The 21,937-nt window shown below is 52.9% G+C and overlaps 2 protein-coding genes across 3 annotated transcripts; both read right to left on the bottom strand.

Moving 5' to 3' along the window:
- Window positions 1-382: 382 nt before the first annotated feature.
- Window positions 383-9,365, bottom strand: LOC310921897 (natterin-3-like; the record flags this gene model as incomplete). The annotated part of the gene is made up of 4 exons (XM_083882158.1): window positions 6,677-9,365; window positions 4,904-4,929; window positions 3,098-3,185; window positions 383-1,434 (listed from the first exon to the last, which is right to left on the bottom strand). Exons 2-4 carry the CDS (start codon window positions 4,916-4,918, stop codon window positions 383-385), a joined length of 1,155 nt encoding a protein of 384 aa, XP_083738284.1. The 5' UTR covers window positions 4,919-4,929; window positions 6,677-9,365.
- A 2,338-nt stretch (window positions 9,366-11,703) lies between these two features.
- On the bottom strand, window positions 11,704-20,114 carry CHMP2A (charged multivesicular body protein 2A). 2 transcript variants are annotated; one of them, XM_083882164.1, is made up of 6 exons: window positions 19,898-20,114; window positions 17,386-17,565; window positions 16,125-16,172; window positions 15,874-15,956; window positions 13,582-13,643; window positions 11,704-12,202 (listed from the first exon to the last, which is right to left on the bottom strand). In XM_083882164.1, the coding sequence occupies exons 1-6, from the start codon at window positions 20,063-20,065 to the stop codon at window positions 12,075-12,077; spliced, it is 669 nt and encodes a 222-aa protein (XP_083738290.1). In that variant the 5' UTR covers window positions 20,066-20,114; the 3' UTR covers window positions 11,704-12,074. The 2 variants fall into 2 exon arrangements, with proteins under 2 accessions (XP_083738290.1, XP_083738289.1); XM_083882163.1 differs by lacking the exon at window positions 16,125-16,172 and having other exon boundaries at window positions 11,708-12,202; window positions 15,874-16,004.
- Between the last annotated feature and the right edge of the window lie 1,823 nt (window positions 20,115-21,937).

Raw genomic sequence — 21,937 nt, 5'->3', positions numbered from 1 at the left:
GATGGACTGGGATGGGATTGGAGTGGATTGGGATGGACTGGGAGAGGTTTTGGATGGGCTGGGAAAGACTGGAAGGGGATTGGGATGGACTGGGATGGGATCAGAGTAAACTGCGATGGACTAGGAAGGGATTGGTGTGGACCGGGATGGTCTGGGAAGGACTGGGAGGGGGTTTGGATGGACTGGGATAGACTGGGATGAACTGGGAGGGGATTGGGGTGGACTGGAAGGGGACTGGGATGGGCTGGGATAGACTGGGATGGACTGGGATGTACTGGGACGGGCTTTGCGGTTTTTGGGGTAACCCCATGGGGCCGGGCCGCGCAGTCCCCGCGCAGTCCCCGCGCTGTCCCCGCGGGCTCAGGGCGGGCTCAGGGCGGGCTCAGGGCGGGCAGGGCGGGAGGTGCTCGAGGGGCCGGCACCGCTCCAGCCCGGCCCGCACCGCGGTCACCGCGCGGCTCCGCGCCCAGCCCGTGACCGGCACCGCGTGCGGGGGCCCCGCGCGGAACTCCCGCGTCAGCCGCGCCCAGAAGGGGACGCGGATCTCCCTGCGCAGCCCGCGGAGCACCAGCGAGCACTCGGAGCGCGCCGGCACCTCGGGGCACAGCCGGTGCTGCCGCGACACGAACCGCGCGGCGCTGGCGGCGCCCACCCAGGGCAGGGAGGTGACATTGCCCAGCGCCCACCCCGCGGGCAGGGAGGCGACACTGCCGTTCCCCCCATCCCATCCCTCGGTGACATCCCCGGCATCGGGCCCCGCCGGCAGCAGCGGCGCCGCCCGCAGCACTCCCCGGGCCGCGGCCAGCGCGGGCAGCTCGGCGCTCCAGCCCTGCTCCAGCTCCGTGGCCTCCTCCAGGCGGGCGGGCACCGCGGCGGGCGCGCAGCGCTCGTTCCGCAGCGGCACCGCGGCGATCTCCGCGGGCTCGGAGCGCTCCCGGGCCGCGCTGCCGTTGTAGGACACGGCGGCGATGGAGAGCCCGGCCGCGCCCTGCCGCACCACCAGCACCTGGTACCACTTGTACCACACCTCCCCTCCGTCCACCGCCACGAAGAGCGCCTGCAGCTCCCGGGACGCCTTGCCCAGCCCCTCGGGGCTGCGCCCCACGAAGCCCCCCGAGCGCGGACAGCCCTCCACGGCGCCCTCGGGGGCGCTGCCGAAGGACGTGTCCACCCAGTCCAGCGCCTCGAAGCCGCCCGGGTTGACCAGCAGCAGGAACTCGGCGCTGCTCAGCTCCAGCTCGGCCCAGGTGTAGACGCAGCCCGGGCCCCGCAGGGGGTCGAAGGAGCCCAGGTGGCAGCGCGGGGTGCGGCAGATGAACTCCAGGCGGCCCGAGCGCCCGTTCCGGCTGGACACGGCGTCCTCCGGGACCCGGCCCCGGAACGGGACCCACCGCAGCCACGAGCCCGGGGAGACAGAGCGGGGACCGCGGGGAGCTGAGACCAGAGGGGATTGGGATTGGGGGGAATGACTGGGGGAATGGGGGGGAATGGGGGGAATGGGGGGATTGGGGGGGATTGGGGGGGAATGGGGGGAATGGGGGGAATGGGGGGAATGGGGGGGAATGGGGGGAATGGGGGGGAATGGGGGGGAATGGGGGGGAATGGGGGGAATGGGGGGAATGGGGAGGAATGGGGGGAATGGGGGGGAATGGGGGGAATGGGGGGACTGGGGGGAATGACTGGGGGAATGGGGGGAATGGGGGGGAATGGGGGGGAATGGGGGGGAATGGGGGGAATGGGGGGGAATGGGGGGAATGGGGGGGAATGGAGGGGACTGGGGGGGACTGAGATGGATGGGGAGGGGACTAGGAGGGGATTGGGATGGACTGGGGGGAGACTGGGGGGGACTGGAGGGACTGGAAGGGGACTGGGGGGGAATGGGGGGGATTGTGGGGACTGGGATGGACTGAGATGGACGGGGAGGGGACTAGGAGGGGATTGGGATGGACTGGGGGGAACTGGGATAAACTGGGATGGACTGGGATGGACTGGGGGGGACTGGGGGGACTGGGAGGGGTTTGGGATGGGATTGGGATGGATTAGGGGGGACTGGGGGAGACTGGGATGGACTGGAAGGGGATTAGGATGGACTGGGATAGGACTGCGATGGACTGGGAGGGACTGGGATAAACTGGGAAGGGACTGGGATGGACTGGGGGGAACTGGGATAAACTGGGATGGACTGGGATGGACTGGGGGGGACTTCGGGGGACTGGGAGGGGATTAGGTTATACTGGGATGGACTGGGAGAGGACTGGGAGGGGAATGGGATAGACTGGGAGGGGATTGGGATGGATTAGGGGGGACTGGGATGGACTGGGAGGGACTGGGAGGGGATTACAATGGACTGGGATAGGACTGGGATGGACTGGGAGGGACTGGGGGGACTGGGAGGAGATTGGGATGGAACTGGGATGGGATTGGGATGGACTGGGATGGACTGGCATAAATTGGGATGGGGTTGGGATGGACTGGGAAGGGACTGGGATAAACTGGGATGGACTGGGATGGATTAGGGGGGATTGGGATAAACTGGGATGGGATTGGGATGGATTAGGGGGGGCTGGGATGGGGTTTGGATGGACTGGGAGGGGATTGGGATGGGACTGGGGCGGGATTGGGGGGGACTGGGATGGACTGGGAGGGAATGGGATGGACTGGGGCAGGATTGGGAGGGGATTGGGAGGGCACTGGGATGGACTGGGAGGGACTGGGACAAATTGAGAAGGGATTGGGATGGACTGGGATGAAACTCAGAGGGGACTGGGATGGGATAGGGATAGACTGGAATGGACTGGGATAAATTGGGAGGGGATTGGGATGGACTAGGAAGGGACTGGGATAAACCGGGATGGATTTGGAAGGGATTGGGATGGACTGGGAGGGCCTGGGAGGGGATTGGGATGGACTGGGAGAGAGTGGGATATACTGGGATGGACCAGGATGAGACTGGGATGGACTGGGAGAGACTGGGAGGGGATTGGGATGGATTAGGGGGGACTGGGATGGACTGGGCCATCCTGGGCCATCCTGGGCCATCCTGGGCCATCCTGGGCCATCCTGGGCCGCTCTGGGACCGGCCCGTGCCGGGACTCACCGGGGAGCTCCTCGTGGCTCCTGCCCGGGGCCGGGATCCCCCAAATCCCCGAAATCCCCGAAATCCCGAGAGCCAGGAGGGCCAAGAGCTGGGGGGACCCGGGGGGTGTCAGCTTCCCCCATCCTGAATCCCTGACCCCAAATCCCCACCCCAAATCCCCACCCCAAATCCCCACCCCAAATCCCCCACCCCAAATCCCCATCCTGAATCCCCCATCCTGAATCCCCCATCCTGAATCCCCCACCCCAAATCCCCACCCCAAATCCCCACCCCAAATCCCCACCCCAAATCCCCCACCCCAAATCCCCATCCTGAATCCCCCACCCCAAATCCCTGACCCCAAATCCCCCCCCCAAATCCCCCACCCCAAATCCCTGACCCCAAATCCCCCACCCCAAATCCCCACTCCAAATCCCCACCCCGAATCCCCACTCCAAATCCCCACCCCGAATCCCCACCCCAAATCCCCCACCCCAAATCCCCCACCCCAAATCCCCACCCCAAATCCCTGACCCCAAATCCCCACCCCAAATCCCCACCCCAAATCCCCCACCCCAAATCCCCACCCCAAATCCCCACCCCAAATCCCTGACCCCAAATCCCTGACCCCAAATCCCCACCCCAAAATCCGCTTTTCCCGCTGATTTTTGGGCTGAAATCCCCTGGATTTGCTCAATTCCCACTTTTTAACTCCAGGAAAAAATGCTGGGAAAGGGAACGGCCTCTCCCAGTTCCTTTTTCCTGATTTAATTCCATTAATTTCAATTTTTTTTTATGGAATTGTTTTTAAAATTGTGATTTCTGGGTTGTGCGGGGGAAAATACCTTTTTTCCTTCTTTCTTTTTTTTTTCATTTTTTTTTCCAATTTTTTTTTCCTCTTTTCCTTTTCCCCTTTTCTTTTCCTTTTTTTCCCCCCTTTTTTTCTTTTTTTTCTCTTTCCCTTTTCCATTTTCTTTTTTTTCCCCTTTTTTCTTTCTTTTTCTTTTTTTCTTTTTTCCCTTCTTTTCCCCTTTTTTTTACTTTTTCTTTTTTTCCTTTCTTTTTCTTTTTTCTTTTTATTTTTTTCTTTTTTTTCTTTTTATTTTTTTCTTTTTTCCTTTTTCCTTTTTTCTTTCTTTTTTCCTTTTTCTTTCTTTTTTCTTTTTATTTTTTTTTTATTTTTTCTTTTTTTCCCTTTTTCTTTTTCTTTTTTTTCTTTTTTCTTTCCTTTTTTCCCTTTTTCTTTCTTTATTTTTTTCTTTTTTCCCTTTTCCTTTTTCTTTCTTTTTTTCCCTTTTTCTTTCTTTTTCTTTTTTATTTCTCTTTTTTCCCTCTTTTTTTTGTCTTTCCCTCCCCTTTTTTTTCTTTTCTCTTTTTTCTTTTCTTTTTTTCTTTTTTCTTTTTTTCCTTTTCCTTTTTCTTTCTTTTTTCCTTTTTCTTTCTTTTTTCTTTTAAATTTTTTATTTTTTTCTTTTTTCCCTTTTCCTTTTTCTTTCTTTTTTTCCCTTTTTCTTTTTTCTTTTTTCTTTTTTCTTTTTTTCTCTTTTTTCTTTTTTCTCACTTTTTTTTTTTGTCTTTCCCTCCCCTTTTTTTTTCTTTTCTCTTTTTTATTTTCTTTTTTTTCTTTTTTTTCTTTTTTTTTCTTTTTTTCTCTTTTTTCTTTTTTTTCTCTTTTTTCTTTCTTTTTCCCTCTTTTCATTTTGTCTTTCCCTCCCCTTTTTTTTTTCTTTTCTCTCTTCTCTTTTTTTTTTTTTTTTTTTTTTTTTTTTTTCCCCCAAAAAATATTTTCAAAATTCCCAGAATATTCCCAGAGGGATCCAGCCCTACCTGGAGTGGCGCCATCGCTCCGGATCCTGCGGAAAAATCCAGAATTTTCCTCAAAAATCGCATCAAAAAACCCTCCCCAAAACCCACATTTCGGGGCCCTTCTCCCAAAATCCCCATTTTTTGTTCCTCCTTCCAAATTTTGGGTTCCAAATCCCAAAATCCCCATTTTTGGGGCCTCCCTGGATCCAAATTTGGGGCTCCCCAAAATCCCAAACTCCAAATTTTGGGGCTCCCCTTCCCAAAAATCCACATTTTGGGGTTCCCCGGATACAAATTTTGGGTTTCTCCAGTTCCCAGACCCAAATTTTGGGTTTTTTCTTTCCCAAATCCCCATTTTGGGGCTCCCCAAACTCCAAATTTTGGGGTTTCGAAGGGCCCCGATTGTAAATCTTGGGGTTCCCCCTTTCCAAAATCCAAATTTTGGGATTCCCAGCTCCAAATTTTGGGTTCCCCCTCCCCAAATCCCCATTTTTGGGGCTCCCTGGATCCAAATTTGGGGCTCCCCAAAATCCCAAACTCCAAATTTTGTGTCTCCCCTTCCCAAAAATCCCCATTTTGGGGTTCCCCGGATACAAATTTTGGGTTTCTCCAGTTCCCAGACCCAAATTTTGGGTTTTTTCTTTCCCAAATCCCCATTTTGGGGCTCCCCAAACTCCAAATTTTGGGGTTTCCAAGGGCCCCAATTGTAAATCTTGGGGTTTCCCCCTTTCCAAAATCCAAATTTTGGGATCCCCAGCTCCAATTTTGGGGTTTCCCCTCCCAAAATCCCCATTTTTGGGGCTCCCTGGATCCAAATTTTGGGGCTCCCCTTCCCAAAATCCACATTTTGGGGCTCCCCGGATACAAATTTTGGGGTTCTCCAGTTCCCAGATCCAAATTTTGGGTTTTTTCTTTCCCAAAAATCCACATTTTGGGGCCCCTTTTCCCAAAATCCCCATTTTTTGTTCCTCCCTCCAAATTTTGGGTTCCAAATCCCAAAATCCCCATTTTTGGGGCTCCAGGGCTCCAAATTTGGGGCTCCCCAAAATCCCAAACTCCAAATTTTGTGTCTCCCCTTCCCAAAAATCCACATCTTGGGGTTCCCCGGATACAAATTTTGGGGTTCTCCAGTTCCCAGATCCAAAATTTGGGTTTTTCTTTCCCAAATCCCCATTTTGGGGCTCCCCAAACTCCAAATTTTGGGGTTTCCAAGGGCCCCAGTTGTAAATCTTGGGGTTTTCCTTTTCCAAAATCCACATTTTGGGATTCCCAGCTCCAAATTTTGGGTTCCCCCTCCCCAAATCCCCATTTTTGGGGCTCCCTGGATCCAAATTTGGGGCTCCCCAAATCCCAAACTCCAAATTTTGTGTCTCCCCTTCCCAAAAATCCACATTTTGGGGTTCCCCGGATACAAATTTTGGGGTTCTCCAGTTCCCAGACCCAAATTTTGGGTTTTTTCTTTCCCAAATCCCCATTTTGGGGCTCCCCAAACTCCAAATTTTGGGGTTTCCCCAATTCCAGCTCCACATTTTGGGGTTTCCAAGGGCCCAGATTGTAAATTTTGGGGTTTTCCTTTTCCAAAATCCCAATTTTTGGATTCCCCAGCTCCAAATTTTGGGGCTCCCCAAATCCCAAACTCCAAATTTTGGGGCTCTCCTTCCCAAAAATCCACATTTTGGGGTTCCCCGGACACAAATTTTGGGTTTCTCCAGTTCCCAGACCCAAATTTTGGGTTTTTTCTTTCCCAAATCCCCATTTTGGGTCCCCAAACCCCAATTTTCGGGTCCCCCTCACCTGTTCCCGTCTCGGTCCCTTTTTTTGTCTCTTTTTCTGTTGATTTTGGTTTTTCTCGTGTGAATCCGGCCCCAAAACCCCCCCAGGAAAAACGTCAAAAGGGCAAAAAAAACCCCGAAAAGGGAAGTGGGATTTTCTCTGGGGGATTTTTCCGCTTTCGGGGGATTTTTCACTTCATTTTTCAGGTTTTTTTTTTTTAAATTCAAGCCTCTAAAAGGTTAAAAAACCCTCAAAAAGGCGCCAAGAAATGGGAGGTTTTGTGAGAAATTCAGAAATTCTCGGTTTTCCCACGGGTGAGGCTTTAAAAATCTTATTTTTTGTTTTTGTTTTAAGGAATGACCTTCAAAAATGAGTCAAAATACCCCAAAAATGAGACAAAATAATCCAAAAATTAAACCAGACATCCCAAAATTAACCAAAACACCCCAAAAATGAACTAAAAAAACTCAAAAATGAGACAAAACACCCCAAAAATAAACCCAAACACCAAAAAAATGAACCCAAACGCCCCAAAAATGAACCCAAACACACACACACAAAAAAAGAACCAAAAAAACTCAAAAATTAACCCAAATACCCCAAAAATTAAACCAGACATCCCAAAAATAAACCCAAAACACCCCAAAAATGAACCAAAAAAACTCAAAAATGAACCAAAAAAACTCAAAAATGAGACAAAACACCCCAAAAATGAACCCAAACACACACACAAAAAAAATTAACGAAAAAAACTCAAAAATTAACCCAAATACCCCAAAAATAAACCAAAACACCCCCAAAATTAAACCAGACATCCCAAAAATGAACAAAAACACCCCAAAAATGAGACAAAACACCCCAAAAATAAACCCAAACACACACACAAAAAAAAGAACCAAAAAAACCTCAAAAATTAACCCAAATATCCCAAAAATAAACCAAAACACCCCAAAAATGAGTCCAAATACCCCAAAAATTACCCCAAACACAAAAAAAATGAATGAAAACACCCCCAAAATGAGTCCAAACACCCCAAAATTAACCCAAACACCCCAAAAATTAACAAAAAACCCCAAAAATGAACCCAAACACCCCCAAAAACCGCAGACAGACCCCAAATAGGCCCCAAAATTAACCAAAACCCCACAAAATGACCCCAAAATCACCCCAGAGACCCTAAATATATATATTAAAAAAAATAAAAATAAAAATAAAAATAAAAATAAAAATAAAAATAAAAATAAAAATAAAAAAATAAAAATAAAAATAAAAAATAAAAAAACCAGCCCCAGGAAATTCCGAAAATTCCGAATTTTGGGGTATTTTTTCCCCCCAAAAATGACCCCTCCCCCCTCCCAGAGACCCCAAATTGATCCAGAATTGCCCCAAAATCCCAAAATCATCCCAAAATTATCCCAAAATCCCCCAAAATCCCCCAGTGCCCCCCCAGCCCCAACCCGGGAAGGAGCCGGAGCCGCCGAAGGTCCGAGGAAACTTTATTGGGGGAAAAAAGGGGGAGAAAACCCCAAAAACGGGGGAAAAAACCCCAAAAATGGGAGGAAGAGCCGAGAAAAGGGGGAATTCACCCCAAAGTAGTGTCAGCGCCCCAAAAAATGGGGGAAAAGACCCCCAGGGGATCCGAGAGGCCTAAAAATGAGAGGGGACCCCAAAAATGGGGAAATCCCAAATAAAGGGGGAAATCCCAAATAAAGGGGAAAATCCCAAATAAAGGGGGAAATCCCAAATAAAGGGGGAATCCCAAATAAAGGAGGGAAATCCCAAATAAGGGGGAAATCCCAAATAAAGGGGAAAATCCCAAATAAGGGGGAAATCCCATTGTGGGAGGATCAGACTCCAAAATTTACCCAAAAAATCAGAATAAAGGGGGAAAATCCACCCTGGGATGGCCAAAAAATCAAAAAAAAATGTTAAATAAAGGAGGGAAATCCCAAATAAAGGGGGAAGATCTGAACAAATGGGGAAAATCCCAAATAAAGGGGGAAAAATCTCAAATAAAGGGGGAAATCCCATTGTGGGGGGATCAGACTCCAAAATCCACCCAAAAATCAGAATAAAGGGGAAAATCCACCCCTGGGATGGCCAAAAAAAATCCTGAAAAAAATATTAAATAAAGGAGGGAAATCTCAAATAAAGGGGGAAATCCCAAATAAAGGGGGAAATCCCATTGTGGGGGGTCAGACTCCAAAATCCACCCAAAAATCAGAATAAAGGGGGAAAATCCCGGCCTGGAATGGCCAAAAAAATCCCGAAAAAAAATCTTAAATAAAGGAGGAAAATCCCAAATAAAGGGGGAAGATCTGAACAAATGGGGAAAATCCCAAATAAAGGGGGAAAAATCTCAAATAAAGGGGGAAATCCCATTGTGGGGGGATCAGACTCCAAAATCCACCCAAAAATCAGAATAAAGGGGAAAATCCACCCTGGGATGGCCAAAAAATCCAAAAAAAATCTTAAATAAAGGAGAGAAATCCCAAATAAAGGGGAAATCCCAAATAAAGGGGAAATCCCAAATAAAGGGGAAATCCCATTGTGGGAGGTCAGAGTCCAAAATCCACCCAAAAATCAGAATAAAGGGAGAAAATCCCCTCTGGGATGGCCAAAAAATCAAAAAAAAATGTTAAATAAAGGAGGAAAATCCCAAATAAAGGGGGAAAATCCCAAAAAAAGGAGAGAAATCCCAAAAAAAGGGGGAAAGTCCCAAATAAAGGGGGAAATCCCATTGTGGGGGGATCAGACACCAAAATTTACCCAAAAATCAGAATAAAGGGGGAAAATCCACCCCTGGGATGGCCAAAAAATCAAAAAAAATCCTAAATAAAGGAGGAAAATCCCAAATAAAGGGGGAAAAATCTCAAATAAAGGGGAAAATCCCATTGTGGGGGGATCAGACTCCAAAATCCACCCAAAAATCAGAATAAAGGGGGAAAATCCACCCTGGGATGGCCAAAAAATCAAAAAAAAATGTTAAATAAAGGAGGAAAATCCCAAATAAAGGGGGAAGATCTGAAGAAATGGGGGAAATTCCAAATAAAGGGGGAAATCCCATTGTGGGAGGTCAGAGTCCAAAATTTACCCAAAAATCAGAATAAAGGGGGGAAATCCACCCTGGGATGGCCAAAAAAATCCCGAAAAAATCTTAAATAAAGGAGGAATATCCCAAATAAAGGGGGAAGATCTGAAAAAATGGGGGAAATCCCAAATAAAAGGGGAAATCCCATTTTGGGGTGAGCTCAGAATCCCAAAATCCACCCAAAAATCGGAATAAAGGACGAAATCCCCCCCAGAATGACCGAAAATCCAGAAAAAAACGCCAAAAAAAAACCCGGGAAATCCCAAATAAAAGCGGGAAATGCCCCCAAAACGGGGGGAAATGCCGAATGAAGGAGAAATCCCGAATAAAAATGTGTGTTTTCAGTCCCGGCGCAGGTTCTTGAGCCGCTCCTCCAGGTCGGCGTCGGCGTCGGCCAAAGCGGCCCCGGCGGGTTCGGCCCCGGCACGGCCCTCGCCGGCTGCCAGGGAGCCCCCCGGGGCGGGCAGCGCTGGGGACAGGGAGGGGACAGTGAGGGGACAGGCGGGGGACAGGCAGGGGACACCCGGCCCCAAAAATCCCCACCAAAATCCCCCCAAAAATGAGCCCAAAATGACCCGAAACGCCCAAAAATTGTCCAAAATTGCCCCAAAATAGCCCCAAAATTGTCCCAAAATAGCCCCGAAATTATCCCAAAATAGCCCCGAAATTATCCCGAAATGGCCCCGAAATTATCCCAAAGTCACCCCAAAATCGTCCAAAAAAAGCCCCGAAATTGTCCTGAAATTGTCCCAAAATCACCCTGAAATCACCTCAAAATTATCCCAAAATCGCCCCCAAATTGTCCCAAATTGTCCCAAAATCACCCCAAAATTGTCCCAAAATTGTCCCGAAATGGCCCCAAAATTGTCCCAAAATTATCACAAAATTGTCCCCAAAATGGCCCTGAAATTGTCTCAAACTGTCCCAAAATCATCCTGAAATCATCCCAAAATGGCCCCGAAAATTTCCCAAAATGATCCCAAAGTTGTCCCAAAATAGCCCCAAAATCGCCCCAAAATCACCCCAAAATTGTCCCAAAATTGTCCTGAAATCAACCTGAAGTCGCCCCGAAATCATCCCAAAATTGTCCTGAAATCAACTCAAAATTGTCCTAAAATTGTCCCGTAATTGTCCCGAAATTGTCCCAAAATAGCCCCGAGATAGTCCCGAAATTGTCCCAAAAATGGCCCAAAATCGCCCCAAAATTGTCCCCAAAATTGTCCCAAAACGGCCCCGAAATTGTCCCAAAATTGTCCCAAAATTGTCCTGAAACCACCCCGGAATTGTCCCAAAATTGTCCTGAAACCACCCCGGAATTGTCCCAAAATTGCCCTGAAATTGTCTCAAAATCACCCCAAAACTGTCCCAAAATTGTCCCAAAATAGCCCCGAAATTGCCCCGAGATTGTCCCAAAATGGTCCCAAAATTGTCCCCGAAATTGTCCCGGAATTGCCCCAAAATCCCCCGGTGCCCCCCCAGCCCCAACCCGGGAAGGAGCCGGAGCCGCCGAAGGTCCGAGGAAACTTTATTGGGGGAAAAAAGGGGGAGAAAACCCCAAAAACGGGGGAAAAAACCCCAAAAATGGGAGAAAGAGCCGAGAAAATGGGGAATTCACCCCAAAGTAGTGTCAGCGCCCCAAAAAATGGGGGAAAAGACCCCCAGGGGATCCGAGAGGCCTAAAAATGAGAGGGGACCCCAAAAATGGGGAAATCCCAAAAATGGGGAAATCCCAAATAAAGGGGGAAATCCCAAATAAAGGGGAAAATCCCATTGTGGGAGGTCAGACTCCAAAATCCACCCAAAAATCAGAATAAAGGGGGAAAATCCCCTCTGGGATGGTCAAAAAATCCCCAAAAAATATTAAATAAAGGAGGGAAATCCCAAATAAAGGGGGAAAATCCCAAATAAAGGAGGGAAATCCCAAAAAAAGGGGGAAAGTCCCAAATAAAGGGGGAAATCCCATTGTGGGAGGATCAGACTCCAAAATTTACCCAAAAAATCAGAATAAAGGGGGGAAATCCACCCCTGGGATGGCCAAAAAATCAAAAAAAAATGTTAAATAAAGGAGGAAAATCCCAAATAAAGGGGAAGATCTGAAAAAATGGGGGAAATCCCAAATAAAAGGGGAAATCCCATTTTGGGGTGAGCTCAGAATCCCAAAATCCACCCAAAAATCGGAATAAAGGACGAAATCCCCCCCAGAATGACCGAAAATCCAGAAAAAAACGCCAAAAAAAACCCGGGAAATCCCAAATAAAAGCGGGAAATGCCCCCAAAACAGGGGGAAATGCCGAATGAAGGAGAAATCCCGAATAAAAATCTGTGTTTTCAGTCCCGGCGCAGGTTCTTGAGCCGCTCCTCCAGGTCGGCGTCGGCGTCGGCCAAAGCGGCCCCGGCGGGTTCGGCCCCGGCACGGCCCTCGCCGGCTGCCAGGGAGCCCCCCGGGGCGGGCAGCGCTGGGACAGGGAGCCCCGGGTTAGCCCAGGGAGCCCCGGGACTGGCCCCAAACAGCCCCGGAATTATCCCAAAATTGTCCCAAAATCGTCCTGAAATTGTCCCAAAATTGTCCCAAAATTGTCCCAAAATCGCCTCCAAATTGTCCTAAAATTGTCCTGGAATCACCCTGAAATTGTCCCAAAATCGGCCTGAAATTATCCCAAAATTGTTCCAAAATTGTCCCGAGATTGTCCCAAAATAGCCCAGAAATTGTCCTGAAAACGTCCCGTAATTGTCCCAAAATTGTCCTGAAATCGCCTCAAAATTGTCCCAAAATCGCCCCAAAATTGTCCCAAAATTGTCCCAAAATTGTCCTGAAATCAACTCAAAATTGCCTCAAAATTGTCCTAAAATTGTCCCGAAATGGCCCCGAAATTGTCCTGAAATTGTCCCAAAATTGTCCCAAAATTGTCCCGAGACTGTCCCAAAATTGTCCCAAAATAGCCCCAAAATTGTCCCAGAATTGTCCTGAAATAGCCCCAAAATCACCCCAAAATTATCCCACAGTCACCCCAAAACTGTCCCAAAATAGCCCTGAAATTACCCCAGAGTCACCCCGAAATTGTCCCAAAATAGCCCCGAAATCGTCCCAAAATAGCTCCGAAATTATCCCAAAGTCACCCCAAAATCGTCCCAAAATAGCCCCGAAATTATCCCAAAGTCACCCCGAAATTGTCCCAAAATGGCCCCAAAATAGTCCCGAAATGGCCCCAAAACTGTCCCGAAATTGTCCCAAATTTCTCCCGGAATTGTCTCAAAATGGCCCCGAAACTGACACCCCAAAAGTCACTTAAATACCCCAAAATGTCCCTTAAATCTGCCCGAGTTACACCCAAATTCCCCCCAAATATCCCTTAAATCCTCCCCCAATCCCCCCAAAATCCCAAAAAAGGCCTTTAAATCCTCCCCAAATCCCCCAAAATCCTCCCAAATCCTCCCAGACTCCCCAAAATCCCCCCAAATCCCCCCAGATTCTTCCAAAATCCCCCAAAATTTCACTTAATTCTTCCTCAAATCCCCCCAAAATTCCCCCAAATCCCCCAGACTCCCAAAAGTCCCCCCAAAATGTCCCTTAAATCTTCCCAAAATCCCCTTTAAATCCACCCAAAATTCCCAAATCCCCCAAAATATCCCTTAAATCCTCTCAATTCCCCCCAAACTCCCAAAAATTCTCCAAAAATGTCCTTGAAATCCTTCAAAAATCCCCCCAAACCCCCCAAAAGTCCCAAATTCCCCCCAGATTCCCAAAAATCCCTCAAAAATGTCCCTTAAATCCTCCCAAAATCCCCCAAAAGCCCCCAAAACTTCCCAAAATCCCCCAAACCCCCCCAGGACTCACTGGCCAGTTCGTCCGTCAGGTTCAGCCCCAGCTCGTCCAGGACCTGCGACACCACGGCGTCACTGCGGGGGGTTATACTGGTTAGACTGGTTAGACTGGGATAGACTGGTTAGACTGGTTAGACTGGGATAGACTGGGATAGACTGGGATATACTGGTTATACTGGGACACCACGGCGTCACTGCGGGGGGTTATACTGGTTATACTGGTTATACTGGTTAGACTGGGATAGACTGGGATAGACTGGTTATACTGGTTATACTGGGATAGACTGGGATAGACTGGGACACCACGGCGTCACTGCGGGGGGTTAGACTGGTTATACTGGTTAGACTGGGATAGACTGGGATAGACTGGTTATACTGGGATAGACTGGGATAGACTGGGATAGACTGGGATAGACTGGGATAGACTGGTTATACTGGGATAGACTGGGATAGACTGGGATAGACTGGGATAGACTGGGATAGACTGGTTATACTGGGATAGACTGGGATAGACTGGTTATACTGGTTATACTGGTTATACTGGGATAGACTGGGATAGACTGGGACACCACGGCGTCACTGCAGGGGAGAGACTGGTTAGACTGGTTATATCGGTTATACTGGTTATACTGGGATATACTGGGATAGACTGGGATAGACTGGTTATACTGGTTATACTGGTTATACTGGTTATACTGGGATAGACTGGGACACCACGGCGTCACTGTGGGAGTTATACTGGTTATACTGGGATATACTGGGATATACTGGTTATACTGGGATATACTGGTTATACTGGTTATACTGGGACACCACAGTGTCACTGCGGGGAGTGATACTGGTTATACTGGGATAGACTGGGATATACTGGGATAGACTGGTTATACTGGGATAGACTGGTTATACTGGGATATACTGGTTATACTGGGATAGACTGGTTATACTGGTTATACTGGGACACCACGGTGTCACTGCAGGAGTGAGACTGGTTATACTGGTTATATTGGGATAGACTGGGATAGACTGGGATAGACTGGTTATACTGGGATATACTGGGACACCATGGCGTCACTGCGGGGGGATATACTGGTTATACTGGGATAGACTGTTTATACTGGGATAGACTGGTTATACTGGTTATACTGGCTATACTGGGATAGACTGGGATATACTGGGATATACTGGGATATACTGGTTATACTGGGACACCACGGCGTCACTGCGGGGGAGAGACTGGTTATACTGGGATAGACTGGGATAGACTGGGATAGACTGGTTATACTGGGATAGACTGGGACACCACGGTGTCACTGCGGGGAGTTATACTGGTTATACTGGGATATACTGGTTATACTGGGATATACTAGTTATACTGGTTATACTGGGATATACTGGTTATACTGGGATATACTAGTTATACTGGTTATACTGGGACACCATGGCGTCACTGCAGGATTCATACTGGGTTATACTGGGATGGACTGGGACAAACTGGGACAGACTGGAACAAACTGGGACACCACGGCATCACTGTGGGATAAACTGAGTTATACTGGGACTGATGGGAATAGACTGGGATGGACTGGGATAGACTGGGATGGACTGGGACACTGTGACACCACAGCGTCACCGTGGGGTCAGACTGGGTTATACTGGGATAGACTGGGGGACACTGGGACCCGCTCCGTCCTTGTGTCCTCTCCATGTCCCCGCTGCCCAGGTGTCCCCAGGTATGTCCCCAGGTGTCCCATGAGTGTCCTCAAGTGCCCCTGGGGGGCCCTGAGTGTCCCCTGAGTGTCCCCAGCTGTCTTCTGATGTCCCCAAGTGTCCCCAAGTGTGTCCTGAGTATCCCTGGCTGTCCCTGGGTGTCCCTGGGTGTCCCCAGGTATGCCCTGGGTGTCCCCAGCTGTCTTATGATGTCCCCAGGTGTCCCCTGATGTCCTCAGGTATCTCCTGGTGTCCCTTGGCAGTCCCCAAGTGTCCCCTGAGTACTCCTGGGTGTCCCAGGCTGCCCCTGGGTGTCCCCAAGTGCCCCTGAGTATCCCTGGGTGTCCCCAGGTATCCCCTGGGTGTCCTCTGATGTTCCCAGGTGACCCAAGTGTCTCCTGAGTATCTCTGGCTGTGCCTGGGTGTCCCCTGGGTGTCCCCAGCTGTCCCCTGATGTCTCTTAGTGTCCCCTGGCAGTCTCCAAATGTCCCCAAGCATCCCCTGAGTATCCCTGGGTGTCCCCAGGTGTTCCCAGGTGTCCCCAGGTGCCCCCCAGGTGCCCCCAGGTGTGTCCCCAGGTGTCCCCAGGTGTCCCCACCTCTCGTCCTCGTCGTCCTCGTCCCCGAGGGCGTCGTCGATGGCGTCGTTCATCAGCTCCTCCTTCATGTCCATCAGTTCCGACTGCTTCTGGAACTCCAGCAGGATCCGCTGGATCTGGGGCAGCTTCAGCTGTGGGGACAGGGACATTGGGGACATTGGGGACACTGGGGACAGCCAGGGGACAGCAGGGACACAGGGGACACTGGGGACATTGGGGACACAGGGGACATTGGGGACAAGCAGCTCCGACTGCTTCTGGAACTCCAGCAGGATCCGCTGGATCTGGGGCAGCTTCAGCTGTGGGGACAGGGACATTGGGGACACTGGGGACAGCCAGGGGACAGCAGGGACACGGGGACATTGGGGACATTGGGGACAGGCAGGGGACACTGGGGACATTGGGGACACTGGGGACAGCAGGGACACAGGGACAGCAGTGTGGCAGTGGGGACAGCCAGGTGCCCTCCATCTGTGTCCGTGGTGTCACCATGACCCAGGTGACAAAGGTGACACACACACAGGTGACACACACAGGTGACACAGGTGACTCACCTGTCTGTTCATGGTGGCCATGGCCCGGGTGACCCCCCGCATGGCGCTGGCCATGGCGCTGTTGGATTTCACTGACACACACAGGTGACACACACAGGTGACACACACAGGTGACACACACAGGTGACACACAGGTGACACAGGTGATAAACACAGGTGATACAGATGTCCCTCACCTGTCTGTTCATGGTGGCCATGGCCCTGGTGACCCCCCGCATGGCACTGGCCATGGCGCTGTTGGATTTCACTGACACACAGAGGTGACACACACACAGGTGACACACACAGGTGACACACACAGGTGACAGAGGTGACTCACACAGGTGTCACAGGTGACTCACCTGTCTGTTCATGGTGGCCATGGCCCGTGTCACCCCTCTCATGGCGCTGGCCATGGCGCTGTTGGATTTCACTGACACACACACACACACACAGACAGGTGACACACAGGTGACTCACAGAGGTGTCCCCAGGTGACTCACCTGTCTGTTCATGGTGGCCATGGCCCGTGTCACCCCCCGCATGGCGCTGGCCATGGCGCTGTTGGATTTCACTGACACACACAGGTGACACACACACAGGTGACACGCACAGGTGACACAGGTGACACACACAGGTGACACACACACACACAGGTGACACAGGTGACTCACCTGTCTGTTCATGGTGGCCATGGCCCGTGTCACCCCTCGCATGGCGCTGGCCATGGCGCTGTTGGATTTCACTGACACACACAGGTGACACACACACAGGTGACACGCACAGGTGACACAGGTGACACACACAGGTGACACAGGTGACTCACCTGTCTGTTCATGGTGGCCATGGCCCGTGTCACCCCCCGCATGGCGCTGGCCATGGCGCTGTTGGATTTCACTGACACACACAGGTGACACACACACAGGTGACACGCACAGGTGACACAGGTGACTCACAGAGGTGTCCCCAGGTGACTCACCTGTCTGTTCATGGTGGCCATGGCCCTGGTGACCCCTCTCATGGCACTGGCCATGGCGCTGTTGGATTTCAGGGTCTGCACCCTCAGGGCCACGCCCTGCACGTTGGCTCTCATGGCGATGAACTTGCGCACGTAGCGCCGCGTCCGCACCAGGTCCTTGGCCATCACCCGCACTGCGTCCTGGGGACACCAAAGGGACACGGGGGACATTGGGGACACTGGGGACAGCGATGGTCCTTGGCCATCACCCGCACTGCATCCTGGGGACAGGGACATTGGGGACATTGGGGACACAGGGGACAGGGTCAGGGACAGGGATGGTCCTTGGCCATCACCCGCACTGCATCCTGGGGACAGGGACATTGGGGACATTGGAGACACAGGGGACAGGGTCAGGGACAGGGATGGTCCTTGGCCATCACCCGCACTGCATCCTGGGACAGGGACACGGGGGACATTGGGGACACAGGGGACAGGGATGGTCCTTGGCCATCACCCGCACTGCATCCTGGGGACAGGGACACTGGGGACATTGGGGACACAGGGGACAGGGATGGTCCTTGGCCATCACCCGCACCGCGTCCTGGGGACACCAAAGGGACACAGGGGACATGGGCACATTGGGGACAGGGATGGTCCTTGGCCATCACCCGCACTGCGTCCTGGGACAGGGACACAGGGGACATTGGGGACATTGGGGACAGTGACAGGGATGGTCCTTGGCCATCACCTGCACTGCGTCCTGGGACAGGGACACAGGGGACATTGGGGACATTGGGGACAGTGACAGGGATGGTCCTTGGCCATCACCCGCACCGCGTCCTGGGACAGGGACACCAGGGGACATTGGGGACATTGGGGACATTGGGGACACTGGGGACACTGGGGACAGTGACAGGGATGGTCCTTGGCCATCACCCGCACTGCGTCCTGGGGACACCAAGGGACACAGGGGACATGGTCAGTGACAGGGACAGTCCTTGGCCATCACCTGCACTGCGTCCTGGGGACATGGGGACAGGGGACATGAGGACAGAGTTAACAGGGGCAACAGGGACAGGGGACAGGGACACAGGGGACACAGGGGACACAGGGGACACAGGGGACACAGGGGACAGCGTCAGGGACAGGGACAGCATTGAGACAAGGGACAGTGGGGACAGTGTCAGGGACAGGGCACAGGGAGAGAGACAGGGGACAGTGGGGACACTGTCAGGGACAAGGACAGCAGACAGGGACAGCCTCAGGGACAGCAACAGGGACAGCAGGGACAGCGTTACAGAACAAGGACAGCAGGGACAGGGACAGTGTCAGGGACAGCAGGGACAGGGGAAAGGGACAGGGACAGGGAGAGCATGGACAGGGACAGTGGACAGCAGGGACAGTGTCAGGGACAGTGTCAGGGACAGCGACAGGGACAACATCAGGGACAGGGGAGAGGAACAGGGACAGCAGGGACAGTGACAGGGACAGGGGACAGTGACAGGGACAGCCACAGGGATAGCAACAGGGGCAGGGGACAGCAGGGACAGTCTCAGGGACAGTGACAGGGGACAGGGACAGCAGGGACAGTGACAGGGACAGGGGACAGTGTCAGGGACAGCAGGGACAGTGTCAGGGACAGCGACAGGGGACAGAGACAGGGGACAGAGACAGCAGGGACACTGTCAGGGACAGGGGACAGTGACAGGGACAGCAGGGACAGGGAGAGGGGATAGTGGGAGCATCGTCAGGCACAGGGACAGGGGACAGCATCAGGGGACAGCAGGGACACTGTCACTGACACAGTGGGGACACCAGGGGACAGCAGGGACAGCAGGGATGTCACAAGGATGGACAGGGACAGTGGGGACAGAGAAGGACAAACAGGGACAGAGGGACAGCAGGAAGAGACAGGGGACACTCCCTGTCCCCCTCAGTGTCCCCAGTCCTTTGACCATTCCCCAGATTCCTCCATGTCCCTTGTCCTGTGTCCCCCAGTCTCTGCCTGTCCCTTTGTCCCCTCCATGTCCTCTTGTCCCTTGTCCTGTGTCCCCAGTCCCTGCCTGTCCCTTTGTCCCCTACATGTCCCCTTGTCCCATGTCCCCAGTCCATCTGTCCCCTTGTACCCTCCATGTCCCTTGTCCCATCCTCACTCCTTGTCTGTTCCCTTGTCCCCTCCCATATCCAGATGTCCCCTGTTCTGTGTCCCCAGTCCCTGTCAGTCCCCTTGTCCCCTCCCACGTCCCATGTCCCTTGTCCTGTGTCCCCAGTCCCTGTCTGTCCCCCCTTGTCCCCTCCATGTCCCCCAGACCCCTCCACGTCCCTTGTCCCGTGTCCCCAGTCCCTGCCTGTCCCCTTGTCCCCTCCATGTCCCCCAGACCCCTCCACGTCCCTTGTCCTGTGTCCCCAGTCCCAGCCTGTCCCCTTGTCCCCTCCACGACCCCATGCCCCTGACTCCCTCCCCCATCTCCCACCCCCTGTGTCCTCCCTGTCCCCGCTGTGTCCCCCCTGTCCCCGTGTCCCCTCTGACCATCTGTCCCTGCTTGGCCATTTTCTTGATGTCCACGATGATTTTCTTCTCCTGCGCCTCCAGTTTCTGCCGTTCCCGGTCCAGCTCCCGCACGGCGCGGGCCAGAGCGCGCTGGTTCTGCCTCAGCAGCTCCTCTGGGGTGCGCCTGCGGCCAAAGAGCAGCTCCATGGCACTCTGGGGACACCTGGGGACAGCAGGGACATCACTGTGACACTGTGACACCAATGGGACACTGGGGACACCAATGGGACACAGCTCAGGGCGCGCTGATTCTGCCTCAGCAGCTCCTCGGGAGTGCGCCTGCGGCCAAAGAGCAGCTCCATGGCACTCTGGGGACACCTGGGGACACCAATGGGACATCACTGTGACATGGGGACATCACCGTGACACTGTGACACCAATGGGACACAAGCCAGGGCACGCTGGTTCTGCCTCAGCAGCTCCTCCAGTGGTCAAAGAGCAGCTCCACGGGGATACTGGGGACATCAGTGGGACACTGGGGACATTGAGGACACTGATGGGACATTGGGGACACTGATGGGACACTGTGACACTGATGGGACACTGAGGACATCACTGGGATACTGTGACACTGGCAGGACATTGGGGACACCAACGGGACATTGGAGACACAGCCCAGCTCTCACTGCTCTGCCAGAGCAGCTCCACCAGCGGCCAAAGAGCAGCTCCAGGGGACACTGGGGACACCTGTGTGACACCTGGGGATGCCACGGGACAGTGGGGACACTGTGACACCAATGGGACATTGGGGACACTGATGGGACACAGCCCAGCTCCTGCTGGCTCTACCAGAGCAGCTCCTCCAGTGGCCGAAGAGCAGCTCCAGAGGGACACTGATGGGACATTTGGGACACCTGTGTGACACCTGGGGACAGCAGTGTGACATGGGGACATCACTGTGACATGAGGACACCGATGGGACACAGCCCAGGGCGCGCTGGTTCTGCCTCAGCAGCTGCATGTGAACAGCAGCTCCAGGGGGACACTGGGGACATCACTGGGACAATGTGACACTGACAGGACACTGGGGACACCGATGGGACACTGTGACACTGACAGGACACTGGGGACACCGATGGGACACTGGGGACACGGTCCAGCTCTCACTGCTCTGCCAGAGCAGCTCCTCCAGTGGCCAAAGAGCAGCTCCAGGGGGACACTGGGGACACTGATGGGACATTGGCGACACCTGTGTGACACCTGTGTGACACCTGGAGACACTGGGGACACTGGGGACACCGATGGAACATTGGAGACGCTCATGGGACTCCTGGGGACGTTGGGGACACCTGTGGGATGCCTGGGGACACGGACATGGAGGGACACGGGGACCTGGTGGCACCTGGAGATGGGGACACGGGGGGGACACGGACACCGGGTGACACGGGGGGGGACACGGACACCGGGAGGGACATGGGGGGACAGGGGGGTGACACGGGGACACGGGGAAGGGACAGGGGGGGACACGGGGACACAGGGAGGGGACAGGGAGGGGACACGGGGACACCCGGCCGGCCCCTCAGCCCCCGCCGTCCCCTCAGGGCTCCCCCGGAGCCGCTCCCGGCTCCCGAAATCCGCCCGCGATCCGCCCAAAGCGCCTTAAACCCGCCCCGAGCGCCCCCGGGCCCCTCGGTTCCCTTCAGAGATCCCCGAATGTCCCCAAATGTCCCCAAGTGTCCCCAAACCCCCCCGAACGCCCCCGGCCCTCACCCGGCTCCTCCCGGGCACTTCCGCAAACAGTGACGTCACTCGAGGTTCCGATCACGTGACGCCGGGCGGGTTTCGGTCACGTGACGGCGCCGCCGGGAGGGCCGGAACGAACCACAGAGAGCGGCCACTTCCGGTGGGGGCAACGCGAGAGGAATGGCCAGAGCGGCCACTTCCGGTGGGGGCAACGAGAGAGGAATGGCCAGAGCGGCCACTTCCGGTGGGGGCAACGAGAGAGGAATGGCCAGAGCGGCCACTTCCGGTGGGGGCAACGAGAGAGGAATGGCCAGAGCGGCTCCGCCCGGGACAGCG

The sequence above is a fragment of the Zosterops lateralis genome (assembly GCF_965231275.1).
Source record: "Zosterops lateralis genome assembly, chromosome: 37".
Classification (NCBI taxonomy): domain Eukaryota; kingdom Metazoa; phylum Chordata; class Aves; order Passeriformes; family Zosteropidae; genus Zosterops; species Zosterops lateralis.
The sequence above is the reverse complement of the archived record's forward strand: the minus strand, read 5'-3'. Positions and strand labels throughout refer to the sequence as shown.